At 42.2% G+C, this 19,207-nt stretch overlaps 1 protein-coding gene across 3 annotated transcripts in view; it reads right to left on the minus strand.

The window, feature by feature from the left end:
* Positions 1–19,207, minus strand: part of GRIA4 (glutamate ionotropic receptor AMPA type subunit 4) — a gene marked incomplete at both ends in the record, with an annotated part of 232,294 nt that overhangs the window by 84,668 nt on the left and 128,419 nt on the right. For all 3 annotated transcript variants that reach the window (XM_082483508.1, XM_082483509.1, XM_082483510.1), the window contains one exon: positions 15,901–16,085. In XM_082483508.1, coding sequence (XP_082339634.1) covers positions 15,901–16,085 — 185 coding nt within the window. The remainder of the gene's footprint in view (positions 1–15,900; positions 16,086–19,207) is intronic.

Consider the following 19,207-nt stretch of genomic DNA (forward strand, 5'->3'; position numbering starts at 1 on the left):
CATGTATAGCACAAGGTTGAGTAGTGAGAACTGTCTTCATTTCAAAAGGAAAGCCCTGAAGAGAGTGTGACGCTGCCACAGGCACCCGTGGTTGCCCAACGCAGGGAGCAGGTCTAGCTCGGCTCTCACCCTGGCCAGTTGCAAAACTTGAGGCAGGGCTAGGCATCAAAGATGGGCTTTGCCAGTCACATAAGCAGTGATACACCATGAAACTGCTGATATGGTAGGTCACGGTCACGGTAGGTCAAGGAGGACCCTCTGTTTGTGTAACTGTCCTTTTCATTGCTTCGGCATGCTTTGATTCAAAACTGTCCTCGCGCCAGGAACCTGAGCGAGTGGAATCAGATCTGTTCCTCCGCCTCAAGTAGTACTACTTCACCTACACCTTCTAAACATTTATTTTTGCTCTGTACTCCCTAAACCCCCCACACAGATACTGCACCTGGCTTTAGTTGCAGTGAGACTTTAAGGCGACCTCGGCTTGCTCAGGGAGATTTTGGGAAGAAAGTGTTGGGAAAGATGAACTGATTTGTGACTTCTTTTGGGAAGGATGAGAGCAGGGGAAAGCAGGATGCTGCACTGGCTTTTGTATGTTGATTTGCATGTTTTAATTCAATGACCAAGGAGGCTAGCACCTAGAATTGGAGCTCTTTTATACTCTTATTTGTAAAACTAAAGAAATTACTAAATAATCAACACTGTTATGAAGAAGAATAAATAAGAAAATACAATCTGCTTCCCAAATTACCCTTAACAGGAAAGACAACAGGAGTCATTCCATGTATTATCTCGTAGTCACACTATTAGTGAATATTTCATTTCAGTAAGTGCAACAGGGTAGAATCAAAGGAAGTGAAATATTAAGGCCATTAGGCTACAAAGGTTGTTTCAGAATACAATGCAACTTTTTTTTCTTTCCAAATATCATTTTCTATGTGGACGTTGGCAGAAAGGTGAACTCCGAAAAAAAAATCAGCCTTAGGCTCTATTCACATTACTAAATGCATTTATGTATGAGAAAATAAAAAGAACAGTGCATTGTGAGAATTTTTAGTTGCTGATCTACCATACTGCAATTAAGAAAACATCTTATTCTGAGTCTGTGACTCCAGTGATAATAAAAGTAGCTAGAATTATACTACTGACTTTAAAGTGTGGCAAAAGCAGGGCCAGTGAGATTTGAATCCAACTTAGGCTTTAGACACAACTCTGAACTTTCTGACTTTATCATACAACACTGTACTTTCCATTTAGCTGAACAATAGCCTGGCCTAGGAAATTTGGAAACTATTCCACTATCGAAAAGAAAAGCTACCAGAATCTGCTTTGATTCTTTTCTTTTTTCTTTTTTTCCCAAGGAGTGGCAAGTTCACTGACTTTGATAAAAACATTTCCAGACCTACACCATCATCTGAACAGAGAATCAGGCCCCAAGTCATCCTCTCTTCTCTACTACTATGAAATAGATATTGCATATAACTCATTTTAAAAGAATGCTTAACTTCTGTAGCATGAAATGTCCCTCATTATAATTTCCAGAAGATGGAGGTCAGTACAGCTGGAGTGAAAAGGACTTATTTTCAGTTCGATGTCTTCAAAGGGTGATAGCTGTGCACTACCAATGGGACTTTAACAAAGGTTTTCCTCTTTGCTATTGTGTCACAATCCTCTGCCTGAAGAAAAAGAACACCTGCAATAAAATGAAGTCTGTCTAACACAATATAAAAAGTGTGGAGACTTGTTAAAGACGGAAGATTGAGACCTGACCTGAAATATTGTGGCAGAACTGGCGATGATATAAACCACAACTGAAATGGGATTTTATACAATATCTGAAGCAAGGATAAATCTTTTACAAAGCTATAAAAAAAGCAATTGAGCAAAAAGCTTAATTTCAACAGCTAGTGCTCGCAGAAGGGCACTGTCGTTAGGGAAAGGGTGGACTGTTAGCAGCCAGAGAGGATGTTGAAGAAGGCAACAAACAAAGCAGAAGTGGCTTCTTACAAATCAGCGTTTCTTCCTCTGTTGCGAAGGCAGATGCCGAGCCGGCAGAGCGGTGCACACACCTGCCCCTCGCGTGGCCGAGCAGAGGCGGGATGCTTCCCACACAGCCCTCGCACCCGCGACCAGCTGGCAGGGCACAGCCCGGCATGGTGCGGGCAGCTGCTGGGGAAGAAGACCTGGAGAGGTGGCTCAAAGGCCATCAACCAGCGCTCTGAGTGTGGCCGGTTGCCGCCTTCTGCTGCTAAAGTTGTTCGCGTTCGAAGCCTACTGCTGTGAAAGGCTTGCTCAGAGCTAAATGGGATATGCAGACTTGTAGGGAAAAAGGAGGCAAGGAAAGACAGGAAAGGTGTAAGGAGAAGGTCACTTTACAAATCCTCCGAACTATTTGTATTCATCCTTTGTCTTCTACTGCCTATTTGTTCTTTCAGTAACTGAAATAGCCTATTTCTTGGGTCCAAACCTCATCAGTTGAGCGGTGCAGTGACAAAATGTGTTTTTGTTACTGTGCAGTGTGGGACTATTATTGTGTGCAAAATCCCAGCTGCTTCACAGAAGATGAGCCTATGCAGAGAGCCCCTCCTGGCTCTGCGGGGTGAGGAAGACGCTGGTGGCAGTGCCAGCAGCTGCCTCCCTCAAGGAGAAGAGCTATCAGTTTGCATTGACATTACAGTGTTGCTTAGAAGCAACTCCATAGATCTCTAGGGGGAATAAAAAAAAAATAAAAAAAAAAGAAGCGTAGAAAGGAATTTCGATGAAGAAAAGGCACTTTATGAATCTCCCAACCCCCCCGGGACTTTGAAGAGATACACAGAGAGCAGCTACTATGTCCCTGAAGTAGTGTAAGTCCAACAATACTGTTACCAAATTACTGTGTGCTGTGCACATACCAAATTCTTTGGCTAATGATTTGCTCCTGTGGTTCCGTGTGAGCCCAACTAAACCCGCCTTCTGTCAGGCGAAGCAGAAAGATATACAGGAAAACTGAAGATGGTGAGAGACGAGGCAAGTCCATGCCATTTCTGACTCAAGGGATAAAGAAATCCTCGTTACGCAACTAAACTACATGCAAAAGCAATGCAACCTCTTGATAAATACTTGTTTGTGTTGTGCTAGTGATCTTTTGTGCCAATGTGCTGCTGCATTCATGAAAAACAGGAAAGCAGAAGAAACTGTGGAGGAATGATTGAGCTAATACTCTGTTTAGTTCATGTGTCTGGTTAATTTCTGCCTTTCTGTAAGTATTATGTTGTAATTTAATAAGGTATTGTGTTTTAATTTATTATTATTATCGTGAATGAATTATGCCAGTGATCTAAACACTATTTGCAAAAATGCCGGTTGATAGCTTCAGTTAGCAGACACACCAGAAATTAAGATGAGAAAACCGACATTTTTAAAACCAGCAAAATTTACAACTTGGTCACTTTAGAGAACTCCACCAGTCAAAGATTGCTTTTCCAGGTTTAGCACTCCTGTGGCAAAATATAAGAGCAGACCAAGAAGGAGTGGAATTTGTCAGCTTCTGTACTTTTTTCCGTCCACACATTTATTTACTTCCGTATTGATGGTAATAATAATAAAAATGATAATGATAATGATAATGATAATAATAATAATAATAATAATAATAATAATAATAATAATAATAATAATAATAAGCCTTGCTGTGACAGCCTGCTCCATCTTAGCCATCAGAGAGATTTGGTCTTCAGTGCTAACACAAACATGGTACTTTTCAGCTACACATCTCAAAGCTCTTCAAGGCCGGGGAAGCTGAGGATCAGCGATGCCAAACAACACATTGAAAAACTGTGTTAGTCAGACAGCCGAGAACAGCGTCAAGACACTGCAGCTACATCCCTATCACGCTTGTTAATAAGAATTGTTAGCTTCTATTAATTAGAGTTTATTGGCTTGTAATTTTTACGAGATAAGATTAATGATACTAATACTTTGCTATGTGACAACTTTACATCCACGTTTAATTTTTAATATTGCAAACATTCTTTTTATTATGATGTATCAATTCAACTGTGTACATCGAAGCATTAAATATGTGCCAGATGCTCCACAGCAGTTTTCACCTCTGTGTTTAAAGGCAAACACAGCCCTGGATGAGCAGGGAGGCTTGATCTCGCTGATACAGAGCACTGGGAGAGCTGAGAAAAGCACCTCCCTACTGGGAAACATCCCATTTAATTCGTATGGGCAGGGGAGGGCAGGGAGCCGGAAAAAAAGCCTGGAATCAGCCTGTCTGTTAGAGCAGGAGGCAGACTGATGATCTCTGACAGTGAAACTGATTCACTGTGCAAAATTCGGAAGAAAATGCTGCTAACAGCGGACACCTTGGAAGACTTCTAACACGCGGAGTGCTGGGGTTTCGCCTTTGTTAGACGGAGATGGGTGGGAGAGGCTGGAGCTGCTACAGATGGAAGAAGAAAGGAAATCCATTGCCGTTCTTGCGGAAAGGATAAACAGTTTTTTGCTAAATAAAGTCCTGTATACGTCCACGTGGGTGTGTTTATGTATGTATGTGTGTGTGTACAAACATAGAAACAAACACTGTAAATGTTACTGCATAAGAAAAAGCCCGAGAAAACAGAAATCAGGAGTAGCAATACGCTCTTTCAGAAAGAAGTAAACATAAAGGTCCTAGGCAAATGCAATTACAGCTAGCTTGTGTTTTTCAGTTCGCTTTGCTGAGCTTTGCATGAAGGCCATTACGGAGAAACAGTTAAACTCGATTCCTAGTAAAATTCTGCCCAAGAGGACTGTCAGAAATTCGGAAGAAGTAGCAGAGTATTTAGCAGCAGAGATTGAGGAACCAAAATACTGGAGAAGCATGTTGCCTGGCTTAGTGAAGGATTTTTTTAGATGTGGTCACTTAAAGCAGCACAGAAGTTGATCTGATCACCCTGGTATTCCTTCTAGCTGTTTCTGATGCAAGCGCATTATGGGTTTGCGAGATTCAATACAAGACGACACACAGTTCACCCACTCATAAGGTAATTCTATCTCGAGAGTTGCCTATAGGTGTTCAAACAGAGCAGTGAGAAACAAATGAGCTCATCTGTGTGGATCCGTGCTTTATTTTTTTTGGCCAGACTCTCAGCCTGACTCGATAAACGCAGCAGGACATGCTGGGGACACGCTGCCTAGGAACAGGCTTTGCAGGAAAGCTCCTGGGAGTTCTGGTAGACAAGTTTACCATGAGCCAATCAATCACCCTCATGGCAACGCAAGCCAACAGCCTCTTGGCCTGCGTTGCCAGCAGGCCGAGGGGGGTGATCCTTCCCCTCTGCTCAGCTGTGGTGAGACGCATCTGGAGTGCCGTGTCCAACGTTGGGCTTCCCAGTACAAGAGAGACACGGGCATACTGGAGCGGGTCCAGAGAAGGGCCACAAAGGTGACTGAGGGCCTGAAGCATCTGTCATACGAGGAGAAGCTGAGAGAGCTGGGACTGTTCAGCCTGGAGAAGAAAAGGCTCAGGCAGATCTTAGTGATATGTATAAATACCCAAAGGGATGGAGTAGGGAAGAGGGTATCTGAATCTTCCTGGAGGTGCACAACCATAGGACAAAAGGCAAAGGACACAGGCTGAAATACAAGAAATTCCAGCCAGATACGAGGATTTATTTTTTGGATTTTTTTTTACCATGAGGTAGACAAGTACTGAAACAGAGCATAAAGGGGTTGTGGGAACTCCATCCTCGGAAGCGTTCAAAATTTGACTAGATGAGTAACCTGATCTAAGCTTGCCCCCTTGAGCAGCAGGAGTATCCAGATGACCTTCAGAGGTCACTTCCAACCCCAAATATTCTGTTATTTTGTTTGTAGAGAGCTGTGCATGTCAGTACTTCACAGCCTGAATTTCAACACCGGGTCCAAAATCTGCCTAAAAACAAATCTCAGAGCCCTATGACTCCAGTCTTTTTCCTTTTAAACACTTGCTCTGCAGTGTTCAATATGTGCTGACGATGAGAATTCTGGCAGAAAAAGAAACGGGGGATCATAGCTGTTAACCTCCAACTTCAGCATTTCATGCTTTTGAAAGCTTCCTTACATAATTTTAAATGTCCTTTTGACACAGATCAACAGTAAAAAGAAAAAAAAAAAAACAACGAAAGGGCAAAAGAAAAGGGCTAAAGTATTTACAGTTAACAAAGCTATCCATCACAATCTAAATGATTCTGATATTATTCAGCTTAATTGTAAAATCTATTTGGAGCACTGACTTCATTGTGTATCTGAACACATTTCTGAGCACTGAACAAACTATAAGTAATAGCTGTGAGATCGGCTACGGCTGCAAAAATGACAGTCTGCTTTTCTAGTAATAAGTGTTATTAGTGTCTGAAGAAGTAAAAAAACCCAAATACAACGGCTGAAAAAAATAACATATGTTTTCATGGAAATCTTCAAAATTATTTTCTGTGTTATTCTTCAGATCTGACCACAATTTCATCATTTTATTATACTTCACTCTTGCTTGAAAGTTAGCAAACGAAGAAATAACAAAAGAAATCTGACATGTATTTACTGAAGTTAAATGATTCCAACTAAAGAAATGCAAGTAAAACTTAGAAAAGATTGATATTAAATTTCCTTAAATGAGTGTGTTTTGCTATAGATTTTTAGTCCTCTTTCCTAAGGAAATCACATTTGAGCTACTGAGCTGTCTCTGGATCTGTCTATCAATTTTCCGGTAAAATATTTTTTAACCTGTTCGGCAATTTCAGCTGTATTTGCAAGGGAGACAATGCCTCTAAGACATCATCTAAGACATCTAAAACATTAAGTCTGTACAGTCCTTATTAATACTGGCTGCTGGGTGGAGAACAAAGACCCATATGCTCTTGCCATCGAAGGGATAAGAAGCACTCAGGCACTGCACCTCCCGCCTGACAGCTACTAGTCAGCTCATGGTACTCCCTGGTCAGGCAACTTGCACATAGTTCTAGCTTTGCCATAGTAAGTGCTATTTATTGCTTGCTCAGTACTTTTTTGAGGAAGAAGATTTTTTTGGTGCTGGTGGTAGTGGCAATCTGAAAGAAAAACAAAGCCCACAAAACCCAAGGGGTTATCAGTCCTCACTTCTTAGTGTTTTAGTAATTGTAAACGCTGCTTTTTTTCTGCTATATGTAGCTTCTGGATTGCTTCAGACTGTACTGATACAAATTAAGCAAATACATACTAATGAGAATAAAATAATATGAGAAGAAAAATAAAAATAATAAAAGAATAATTTTGTTAAACTAGGAAGCCTGACTTGGGGTTTCATAACTTAAGCTTAAATAGGTATCTGGTATTAACTTCGATTGGGTTTTCTCAGTAATAAATAAAAACACATTTCTTTTGTAGGCATATTTATTTTGAAACATGACTTCTGTATTTCAAATAGAGATTCAGTATAGATAATAAGATTACAGTAATGGTTTTCTCATGTTGGCAGATACACCCTTTATCCTTAGGCTGACTTCTGATTTTCAGTGAATGAGCCAGAAATGCAAGAAATTTTAGAATGCAGGAAGAATAAAATGAAAAGAAGGAGTAAGAAAAGAAGCAAAACTCCTGGTGAAAAGTGAGAGAAATACATGGGCCTCATTCTTGCTGTGCCATATGCAGTAAACGACTACTTTGGCCTGGACTGTTCAGATGCTGTACTGCTTGCTGCCACCGTTAGCAGATTAGTTGGTAGGAAATGGAAATCACAACGTTACAATGTGTTTCAAGTATTCATTGCATCTTAAGCAGAAAGTTCTTTGCCTTAAATTCAAGGGACCACTTTAGGAACACAACTTGGAAAGAAGAGACACACAAGCAGAGAATTTTCCATCTCTCTCACTGACTTTCATCCTTTGATTCAAACAGAATATTTTTGTGCTTTTAAAAGACCACCTGCTGAAAGCGTTGTGAAAAAAGGCGTGTTGATAAACAAGGACATAACGGTCCTTGACAGAAAAATATGAATCACAAGAACTTCATTCTGCTGTATAAGCTACATCTGTTATATAAAACTGTGGAGATGTCATTTTATCTTTCTGTGTCTTTGTTTTAGCTCCTTTTTTCTATCTTGTCCCAGTAAGCTGGAAAGGTAATGGTAAAAACAATCTCTAATTCCATGCATGTAGGAAAATGGAGCTTTGTCTCTCTCTCTATTCATTTATGAAATACAAATAAAGAACTACCATAGTTTACTTTTTAAATTAAAAATTTTTATTATGGCTTTTTATGGACAGATGAAACAAAGGTCCGGGTAAGTAAACTGGGGAGATTTAGTGAGATCACTTATGAGGTTCTAAAAAACATTCCGTTAAGCATAAAGAGTCCTACATAACTGTTAAGAGTTGATGTACTTTCTCCAGAATGGAAACACACTTTCTGGAAGTTCTGGGGAAAGCCGACATCAAATAGATAGTTCGTAGAATCACAGAATGGTTTGAGTTGGAATGGACTTAAAGATCATCTAGTTGCAACCCTCCTGCCATGTGCAAGGATACATTCCATCTTTATTTTACTGCTTTTGCTGCTCCTCCATAACACTGAAACGTACTGTTTGGTGTTATTTTTGGGAGTGAGCAGCAGTGGTCATGTCAATCCCCTTGTGTCAAGGACTGTGGAGCTGCCCAAAGCACCAGTGCTGCCAAGGCTGCCCTAAGAAGCCACGGGAAGGGAGCAGTCCATGACCAGAGTCATGGAATCACAGAATGATTTAGGTTGAAGGGACCTTAAAGATCATCTAGTTCCAACCCCCCTTCCACGGGCAGGGGCACCTCCCACTAGACCAGGTTGCTCAAAGCCCCATCCAGCCTGGCCTTGAACACTTCCAGGGATAGGGCATCCATAACTTCCCTGGGCAACCTGTGCCAGTGCCTCACCACACTCAGTGAAAAACTTCTTCCTAAAATCTATTCTAAATCTAAATCTACCCTCTTCCAGTTTGCATCATTACCCCTCATCCTACCACTACATGCCCTTGTAAAAAGTAGCTCTCCAGCCTTCTTGTACGCGCCCTTCAGATACTGGAAAGCTGCTATAAGGTCTTCCTGAAGCCTTGTCTTCTCCAGGCTGAACAACTCTAATTCTCTCAGCTTCTGCTCATAAAAGAGGTGCTCCACCCCTCGGCTTATCTTTGTGGCCCTCCTCTGTACCTGCTCCAACAGGGCCATGTGCTTCTTATGTTGGGGGCCCTAGAGCTGGATGCAGTAATCCTGGTGGGGTCTCACTAGAGCAAAGTAGAGGTGCAGAATCACCTCCCTCGACCTGATGGCCACACTTCTTTTGATGCAGCCCATGATACAGTTAGCCTTCTGGGCTGCAAGTGCACATTGCTGGCTTATGTTGAGCTTCTCATCAACACCTCCCCCCCAACTCCTTCTCCTCAGGGCTGCTTTTGATCCATTCTCCTCCCAGTCTGTATTTGTGCATGGGATTGCCCCGATCCAGGTGCAGGACTTTGCACTTGGCCTTATTGAACTTCATGAGGTTTGCACAGGCCCACCTCTCAAGCCTGTCCAGGTCCCTCTGGATGGCATGCCTTCCCTGCAGCATGTCGACCATTCCACACAGCTTGGTGTCATTAGCAAACTTGTTGAGGGTACAGTCCATCCCAACATCCATATCGCTGACAAAGATGTTAAATAGTACCAGTCCCAGTACCCAGACCCCTGAGGAACACCACTCGGACATGGCGCCATTGACCACAACTGTTTGAGTGCTACCATCCAGCCAGTTCCTTATCCACAGAGTGGTCTATCCATCAAATCCATGTGTCTCCAATTTAGAGAAAAGGATGTCCTGTGGGACGATGTCAAATGCTTTGCACTAGTCCAGGCAGATGACATCAGTTGCTCTCTGCTTGTTCACCAAAGCCTGTAACGCTGTCATAGAAGGCCACCAAAATTGTCAGACACGATTTGCCTTTGGTGAAGCCATGTTGGCTGCCACCGATCACCTCTTTATTTTCCATGTGCCTTAGCATAGTTTCCAGGAGGATCTGCTCCATGATCTTTCCAGGCACAGAGGTGAGACTGATCAGCCTGTAGATCCCCGGGTCTCTTTTTCCTCTTTTTAAAATTGGGGGTTATGTTTCCCCTTTTCCACTCCATGGAAACTTCACTGGACTGCCACGACTTCTCAAATATGATGTATAGTGGCTTGGCAACTTCATTCACCAGTTCCCTTAGGACCAGCGAATTAATCTCATCAGGTGCCATGTGCTTGTACACCTTCAGGTGCCTCAGCTGGTCGCAAACCTGGTCTTCTCCTACAGTGGGCAGTACCTCATTCTCCCAGTCCCTGCCTTTGCCTTCTGCAACTCGGGTGGGGTGGTTAGAGCCCTTCCCAGTGAAGACTGAGGCAAAAAAATCATTGAGTATCTCAGCCTTCTCCATGCCCCGGGTGACCAGGTCTCCCGTTTCCTTCCTGAGTAAGCCCACATTTTCCCTAGTCTTCCTTTTATCACTGACATACCTATAGAAGACTTTCTTGTTGCCCCTGACATGCCTGGCCAGATTTAACTCTATCAGGGCTTTACCTTGCCTAACCACATCCCTGGCTGCTCAGACAATTTCTCTGTATTCCTCCCAGGCTACCTGTCCTTGCTTCCACCCTCTGTAGGCTTCCTTTTCGTGTTTGAGATTGTCCAGGATCGACTTGTTCATCTGTGCAGGCCTCCTGCTTTTTTTTCCTGACTTACTCTTTGTTGGGATGCATTACTCCTGAGCTTGGCGGAGGTAATCTCTGAATAGTAACCGGCTTTCTTGGGCCCCTCTTCCCTCCAGGGCTTTATCCCCCATGGTACCCTACAAAGCACATCCCCGAAGAGGCCAAAGTCTTTTCCTGAAGTCCAGGGTAGTGAGCTTGCTGTGTACCCTCCTTGCTGCACTAAGGCTCTTGAACTCCACCATCTCATGGTCATTGCAGCCAAGGCTGCCCTTGAGCATGACATTCCCCACCAGCTCCTCCTTGTTGGTGAGAACAAGGTCCAGCGTGGCACTTCTTCTCATTGGCTCCTCTGCCACTTGGAGAAGGAAGTTATCATCAACGCATTCCAGGAACCTCTTGTATTGCTTATGCCCTGCCGTGTTGTCCTTCCAACATATATCAGGGTGGCTGAAGTCCCCCATGAGGACCAGGGCTTGTGGAAACGAGGCTGCTCCTGTTTGTCTATAGAGGCCCTCATCTGTTCTGTCTTCCTTTTCAGGTGGCATGTAGCAGACCCCCACTGCAATATCACCTGTCCCTGCCCTTTAGTCTTGACCCATAATCTCTCGGTCTGCATCTCATCCCCAGGCAGAGCTCCATGCCCTCCAGCTGGTCATTGACAAGGGTGACGCCCCCTCCTTGTCTCCCCTGCCTGTCCTTCCTGAAGAGTCTGTATGCTTCCATTTCAACACTCCAGTCATAGGAGCCATCCACTATGTCTCTGCGATGCCAATTAGATCACAGACTTGCAGGTGTGCACATGTCTTTAACTGCTCTCGTTTGTTCCCCATGCTACATGTCACACCCCGTGCTACGAGATCCCTGTGCTGCGAGTCACACCACCCCCAGCCATACCGCAGGTCTACAGCAGTAAATTAAAATGGGTCAGGACTTGCCTTTCTTCCCCAAAGGCAAATCATGTGCACCACTTAAAGGGGGCACGTAACGAAAACACTTATGGCAAAAGTCTTGATGTTTGTGGTCTGTCTCTTAGAGCCTGGCATTGCAGGATGGTAACGTCACCCAGAGGAGTGTAAAGGAGGAGTTTCACTCACAGGTAACAAAAAGGTTTTCCTGGTTATGGCTGTTGTAACATATAAAAGAGGTATGGTGTTCTTTTACCATCCTGAGAATAAAGCCTAAAAAAGAGCTAACATTATCTTGGTATGCTTAGAGTTACAGCAGATTCTCAGGAGTAGGTAGAGATCTACTGACTCAGATAGGCTGAAGACACTGTCTGTGTTACTGATGAATCAAAGCAACAATTCTGTGACCCTGCAGAAACTGATGTCTTGCTCCAGTGTTGGGTTTAAACTGGGCTTTGAGCTAAGCCATGCCAACTGGCTCTAATACAGAAACTAAGCAAAATGTTTCCAATCACCCCCAAATAAATCCTGTTGCTACTGGAGACTGTGATCATGTGTGGGTGAGCATGACCAAAGAAGAGCAGCATAGCGTTATTAAGAAAACCATCACAGTCTTGTAAGACTTGGCAGAGCCTTGACAGGCAAGATCTGAAACCTCTTCTGCAGCTAAGACAGTAGTGGGCAATCCAAGCAAATCAGATATGAACACTTGTGTGCAGGCTGGATGCAGCTCCTGAATTTAATGCTGGCCCTGCTCTCCCTTTCTAGAATGAAAATCTGACAATGAAACTCCATCTCTCTATACTTCACCATTAAAAGGAGTACAGGTTTGGCCCTTGCCCAAAACCGCAACCTCAATATAGCAACATAAACCCCTGAAAAGATCATACGGTGAAAAATGCATGACACCTCGGTTGCGCAGAGGGGGAGTCTGGATTTCAGATACATCACTGGGTTCCAGGAGAGAAATTTTCCCTGAAAACAAGCCTCAGGTAAGGAGTGTGGAAGCAGCTTTTACACACCCCAAGGCACACGGAGACAAGAAAATAAATGAGAAAAACTAATGAACTAAGAAAAATATACGAGACAAAAGGAAACAGAAAATGGTAAGATTAGAGTTGCACAAGAAGTGAGGAAACAGCAAGGTGCTCTTTTTCTGAGCTGGGCACCTGGGAGAGGACAACGAGCAGAACCCAGGTCAGATGAGTGGACACCATGTATGGGCAGGGGAGCAGCGCACATCCTCACTTTTTGAACACAGCCAGTGAAAAAGTCTCCAGTCTCCACTGCTTGAGGTCCACAGTCATGAGAAGTGTGAATGTGTATATATATAGGCAGTCACTTGAGAAGAAACCCACAAGCCCACGAGCCAGTTTCTCTCCCTTCATTAGCACAGATTTAAGGGCAAAGCACTTTGAGTTACGGTCTCATTACTGAGATTTAATTACTTTTCCTAAATGTTCTGCAGAACATTTACTTGTACATTGCAAAGTATTACAGTATAGTCACAACTTAGGCTCTCAATTACAGGAGAACTAGGCAGAAAAGAAGTTGAGTTAATTAGAGTCACTGAAGCTTAATCAATTCCTCTGTGTATGCAGAGAAGAGCACGCCAACTTTTAGTCCATTTGTGAAGCCACCTTGCCCGTCTGCCATCACGCAAAGGGAAAAAGTCAGCGGCCGATATTTTAAAATGGCTGTTATTTTGCATTTTCTACGTTGAGCGAGGCTCTTTTTGCTTTCATCTCATTTTTGGCAGACTAAATGTTTTTGTGTCTGAGACTTTTCCTGACTGCCCATCCTTAAGCACCCCTTGATCTCCGAAGGCAAAGTCCTTTCATTTTGGAGCCCCAAACCAGCACCCCGGGCCTACACAGAGATCAGCCTGTGTAGGAAGCCCAGGGCCTTCACAGTGCAGAGCAAAGCTGCAGCTCTTCTGCATTCTTTGTCTATTCTGGCTATAATGCCATTCCTGTTTGCACAGTGACCTTCCTTTGGAAGGATGGAGAGGATATCCAGGCATGTTGGGGAAGAAAAGAATTCACATGACCTGGAAAAATTACATAAATGTTGTGAAATATATTAATTCAATTTAATTAGGTCAAGTGTAAATATATATATTTATATATATACACGCAGTGACTACTGAGAAAAGAAAAAAACACATGCCTCAAAGTCAATTTATCTCCCTTAGAATAGATTTAAGGCCAGAGGCTTTGCACTTAGGTGTGATGAAACACCAGCACAAGTAAAGAAGAGCTCATTTCCTGGGTAAAATTGAGCTCGTCCAAAATTAGAGAGTAGCCAGATGAATCACTTCCTAAAAGTGCTTGTATGACTGGCTAAGATACAGGTATGTTGCCAGTTAGGTGTTACCTCCTACCTGCCGCTCTCCCTGTGCAGTTAATGGAAAGAGGACTCAGTTAGCTTTGGGGCTGGCCCTGTAGAGGAGTCAGCCAAACTCCCCACATCTTATTCAGTCTGTTGGGGCCAGGCACTGCATTTTTATGACTTACCATACCTGCATTAAGTATCTATTTTAGGCGTGCAAAATCCAGACCTGTATGAAGTCTGAGGAACATAACCACATTAAAATCAATATCCAGTTCAGTTCTGCATGATCTGAACAAAGAGCACAGGTTACGTTTCTAAAAGGGAACCAACTACGCAGGTGCCAATCTGGCAGGAAAATGAGCAGCATTTTCTGGAAGCAACCAAAATGTACACGTGAGATCCAAACACATACTGGATGACTTCATTTTGCTTTGAAACTGAGTGTATACTCAGTAGATACACCTACGCGGGATGGTGGGTGTACTTGAAGACTTATGGTAATATAGCACACTTTTTCTAAGTCGCATTGGCCTGCTGTGTAAAAGAAATCAGGTACATACATATGTGCGCACACACAGAGCTGAGAGAGAAATTATTCTTCTAATTGTATTTTAAAAGACCCTCAAATGGGTGTTCTGTTTCACTACAACATAGGCTGAACTGGTGGAGGATTTCATTATAAGCTATAGAAAGCACGTGTTAAAACATAATGGCATTCAGAATAAAAAAAAAACGGCCAAATGAATATCTATAGCAATATGGAATCATCTATTCTTCTCTTGGCAACAGTCACAGAAAAAGTCCTTGTTAAATCAGCCACGCTATTAATTCTCAGTTTCCCTTTTTATCTCCTGCCAATGAAAGCAAAATTGACGTATATATTTCTATGAGTACTATTTTATGCATTTCTGTATCACAAACGACATTTCATATGTCTGTGACTTCAGTAGCAGATGCATCGTGAACGTTTTTGGAACAAAATCTTCAAAATTCTCTAATACGCTAGCAAAGAGAAGCAGCGTGACGGCGGAGGATCTACCACCAGCAGATGGCATTCATTCCCTGCAATTCCTGCAGCAGCAGCAGCAGCAGCAGCAGGAGGTTCTGAACGGTGCATTTGCACCACATCAGCATAATATGTGGGATCATGCAAGAAGCAGAGAGTTAACCCTAAGTTATTTTCCCATCACTTGACAAAACGGTCCTTTCAAAGCATTGTTTTATTTTTTCAATCATTTAAGAAAGAGCTCATCATAGAGATAGATTTGTCACATCAGAGCAGCAGGATTTTATATTCACTTTACACACTGGTATAGGTACTACCCAGTGTAAGCCCGTCTGTCTTGACCAGTATTTTCTTTATCTAATAGCAGCTTTCCATGAAAAACAGAACGGAGAACCTGTTCCCAGTTCAATAGCACCTTTATTTTACTGTTCTTCATGTCCATAAATACTCTGCTAAGGTAATAAAACTACCAGTTTAAATATGTGTAATAATAATTTTACAGCATTTTATGGCTAGAAATACATGGCCTATGCTATTCGGTAAATAGAAGGTCATAGTGGATTCAAATAAGCTTTTTTTTTTTTTTTTCCCTCAAACAGAACCGAGCTTTACCCACACGAAGGTGCTGGCTGAGGTCAGCTCGGCAATTCAGCAACACCGCGTTGTTCTGCCAGCCCTAAGAGCCCGATGCAAGACGCGCCAGGGACGGAGGCGCTGGGACGCAGCCCCAAAGGTGCAGCCCACAGACCTGCTGAGTGGGAAAGGGGGGGCTCCCTGCCCTGCTGCGCTGGCTGTTAAGACAAGAATCATACAGGAAAAGAGAACGGAGCGGGCAAGCGGACTCGCAAATATAGGCCCATGAAGAAAAACAGAAAGAAAGAGCACGCAGTCTCATTTCCATTGAGAAAATAAACGAAACACAGCGCACAATGGTATCTCATCTGGAGATCATGTGCTTAGAGTGACATTAAAAGCAGGTATTACCTGTTCTAAGAGATTCTGAAGCCTCTCTATTTCACAGTCTATTACAAATTTCTTTTCTTGCCTTCGGTCCAGATCTTCTAAAAGCCGCCTGTAGCTGGCATCGTTAAAATTCTCCACACAGATGGCACTGACTTGCCAGCTATTTTGTCCCGCTTTTTCCATAATAGCTTGAAGTATTGAATAACCTAAAAAGAAAAGGATACAGTGCACTAGTAACACAATCATTGCATCTTTTGAGTAGGAATTTTCCTTAATCAATAATCAAGTCTCTTAATATTTGCTCCTGCAGGGGAGGGAATAAAAGACCGTTTGTATCCGCACCTATGCTGCCAGCCACGGTCAGCGCACAGCATGCAATTAACACAAATTATAATTCCTGTGACCAGAATGCTTGGAATGATTCTCAGCATTACGGATAATCTTCATATGATTTATACACACGAACTCTTCCAGTCAAGCATTCACGTTGGTTTTGTACAGGTTTCTATATTCGGGCATTTCACCACACAGCAAAGAAAATATCTGAGCCTACGCATTCACCGGTAGTATCTGTATACTACAAAAGCAGTATCTTAGATGTTCAAATGCTTTGCTTTTATCTGTTGCTGGGGTGGGGTTTGTTGACAACATTTAATCCAAGCAGTTTTTAATACTTCTTAGTGAGAATTCATTTTTTCATTGATTTATACGTATAGATAGATAGCCCAGTATAGATGCGTGAACAGAAATTATATTGACCTATTTCAGAGATTCTATGTAGGTTTAATCAACGGATGCAAAGTGATTAGAGGTCAACGAATGAAGGGCACCATAGAAGCATTAATTATTACTACTGGCAGGAGTATTGCTTTTTATCGTTATCGGTATTTGATGCCCTCTTTGTTGTCTCAGAGCCCATTCGCAGAAGGGAAAGGCAGCATCCTCTCGGAGGTCTCCACCTGAACCCACGGGGCAGACTCCCTCCCTGCCCACAGTCTCAGCGTGTCCCGGCACACCAGCCCTTCACCTTCTGCCCTCTCCTCATTTTTTCGCACTGGGGATGTGCAGTGCAGAGGCAGGAGAGGAGCTTGTGTCATATTTCAGGACAGTTTGCAAGTGTGGTCTTGACTTGCCCAAGCAATTCCTGAAGGAGGAGGCATGTATTATTCCATCTTTTATCTGGAGTAAATGGTGAATGTATTTAAAGCAATGGAGATTGCATATCTCAGATCCAGAGTCAATGTTTAAGAAAGCCAAAAAAGGACAGATATGCTTGTTAATAACATACTGACACAAACGACACAATTCAGAGAAGGTCCCCCTGCCTCGAATTACAACACAAAATATGTGGCTTTTTACTCATTATCAAGCTGATTTTTCCCCACTAGCTTTAAACGAAAGATTTCACCTCTTGAAAACTATCCTTAGTGATGCGGCTACACAGTGGTGGCTCCTTGCTCTCTTCAACAAGAGGGTCCCACGCCTGAGTGCAGTGACCCCCAGCTGTCATTTTAATGCACTTGAAGATGCCACTGCGTGAGATTCCCTGTAAAAAGCACTATCAGACATTCCCACAGATTGCCAGAGGAATCTTTGCAAGTTACATTTCAGAAAGAGTACTTTTGAGTGTGCTGTTGCTAACTAATTATCAGAAGACCTACAAAACCACCAAAACTCGAGTTTGCCTCCAGTGAAATAGAAGTAGACAATACTTTTATCAAAACATGAAGATTTTAGCACACATGAGAAACTAATTCTCTTGCAAATCTAGGAGTAGCTATTTTTCTACTGTCTACTGCAGTCCTTGAAATATTCCCTTAAAATCTGTATCTTCTTGTCATTATGACACCATGCACCCACAATCCGAATTTTTTCTCCGATTCAGATGACATATTTAAGACAAAAATACAAACAATTAAAATGAATATATAAAATGTATAACATATTTTATCATATAAATGAGATATTTATTTTATGAAACAGTATTTTACTTTAGGAAATGAATTCAAATACTTGATGTATTGAGTACTAAAACATTTCTGTACTCAGCATATATTTTTAACCCGATGACTGTTATTTTTTTCAAAGAACCACACAGCTTTCCTGTTAATTGCTGCATAATTATTCTGCTTTTCCTGTTGCTATATTCAATCTCCTTTTTGCCTGTAATTATCTCTGCAAATCATGACGAGATTCTTTCCCAAACACTGTATTTCTTGCTTCATTTCCTATTAATTCCCATATATAGACATACATTAAAACGACTCCAGTGTTACAGGGGTTCCTGCTTCATTTGCACTGTAACTTTGACTTGATCTTTGCTACAAAGGCAGTCAACGTTTACTTAATTCAGCTTCCTGACACAGATTAACATTTTCTTTGATTCAGAATGAATGGTGTTTGAAACAGCAATTGACATCCCCTCACTCCTTTCTTATTTCGCTTGGACAACTTTACTAAGATGTGTTTTGATCAAACTGGGACTTTATCCCAGCATAAAGCATTGCAAATATCAGACAAACACGAAGAAAAGCTTTGCTTCTACCTCGGATCAAGGTTTGACTTGCCACATTTCATTAGCAACCGCCTTCATTTAGGCATTTGAAGCTTCTGTAGCTTCTTGACAGTAGCTGGCACTCAGATGTGGGTTTTCATGTTAGCATGTCTTTCACACATAGCATAACACAGCTAAATGGTAGTAACTGGAGATGGTGCAACATCTCCATCAGAAGAGTTCAGAATCCCCGTGCAAGGAATCAGTGGCACAGTCATCTATTCAGCGTGCAGAAACAATTTTTAATATAACAGACTGACGAGGGCGGAGTTTATGCAGAATGAATAAAGGCATTCACAGGCTCAGTTGGCATAAAAATCAGACATGCTGAGGAGAATGCTTATTTGTCCAAAATAATTGGCTACAGCTGACAGGGAAAAAAATTAGTTGTATGTAGTGTCACAAACATTTTATAAGGCAAAAAACCTGAAACTAACCTGGGGTAATTCTGAGAAACTGAGTGCAGCATCTCTATTTAGACACAATTCTTAAACTTCAGAAAGATGTTTGCCCAAGTAAAGACAGCAGACATGAATCTTACAGCTGTTGTCGAAAAAGTAGTTATTTTCTGGTTATCTATTGTTTATCCTCCATTATGCTACAGGCTGGTGAGTGATTCATTTTCTGGAATACATTCTGTCCCATGTATTGCGGAATATATTTCTTGCATAAAAGCAAACTAAAAGAACCCGGGCTAACTCATATGAACTGAGCTACACAATCAATGCTTTTTAAAACACCATCATTTAAAAAAATATGTTTAGGATTATGCCA

This window comes from Vanellus vanellus (genome assembly GCF_965231255.1).
Source record: "Vanellus vanellus genome assembly, chromosome: 1".
Lineage (NCBI taxonomy): Eukaryota > Metazoa > Chordata > Aves > Charadriiformes > Charadriidae > Vanellus > Vanellus vanellus.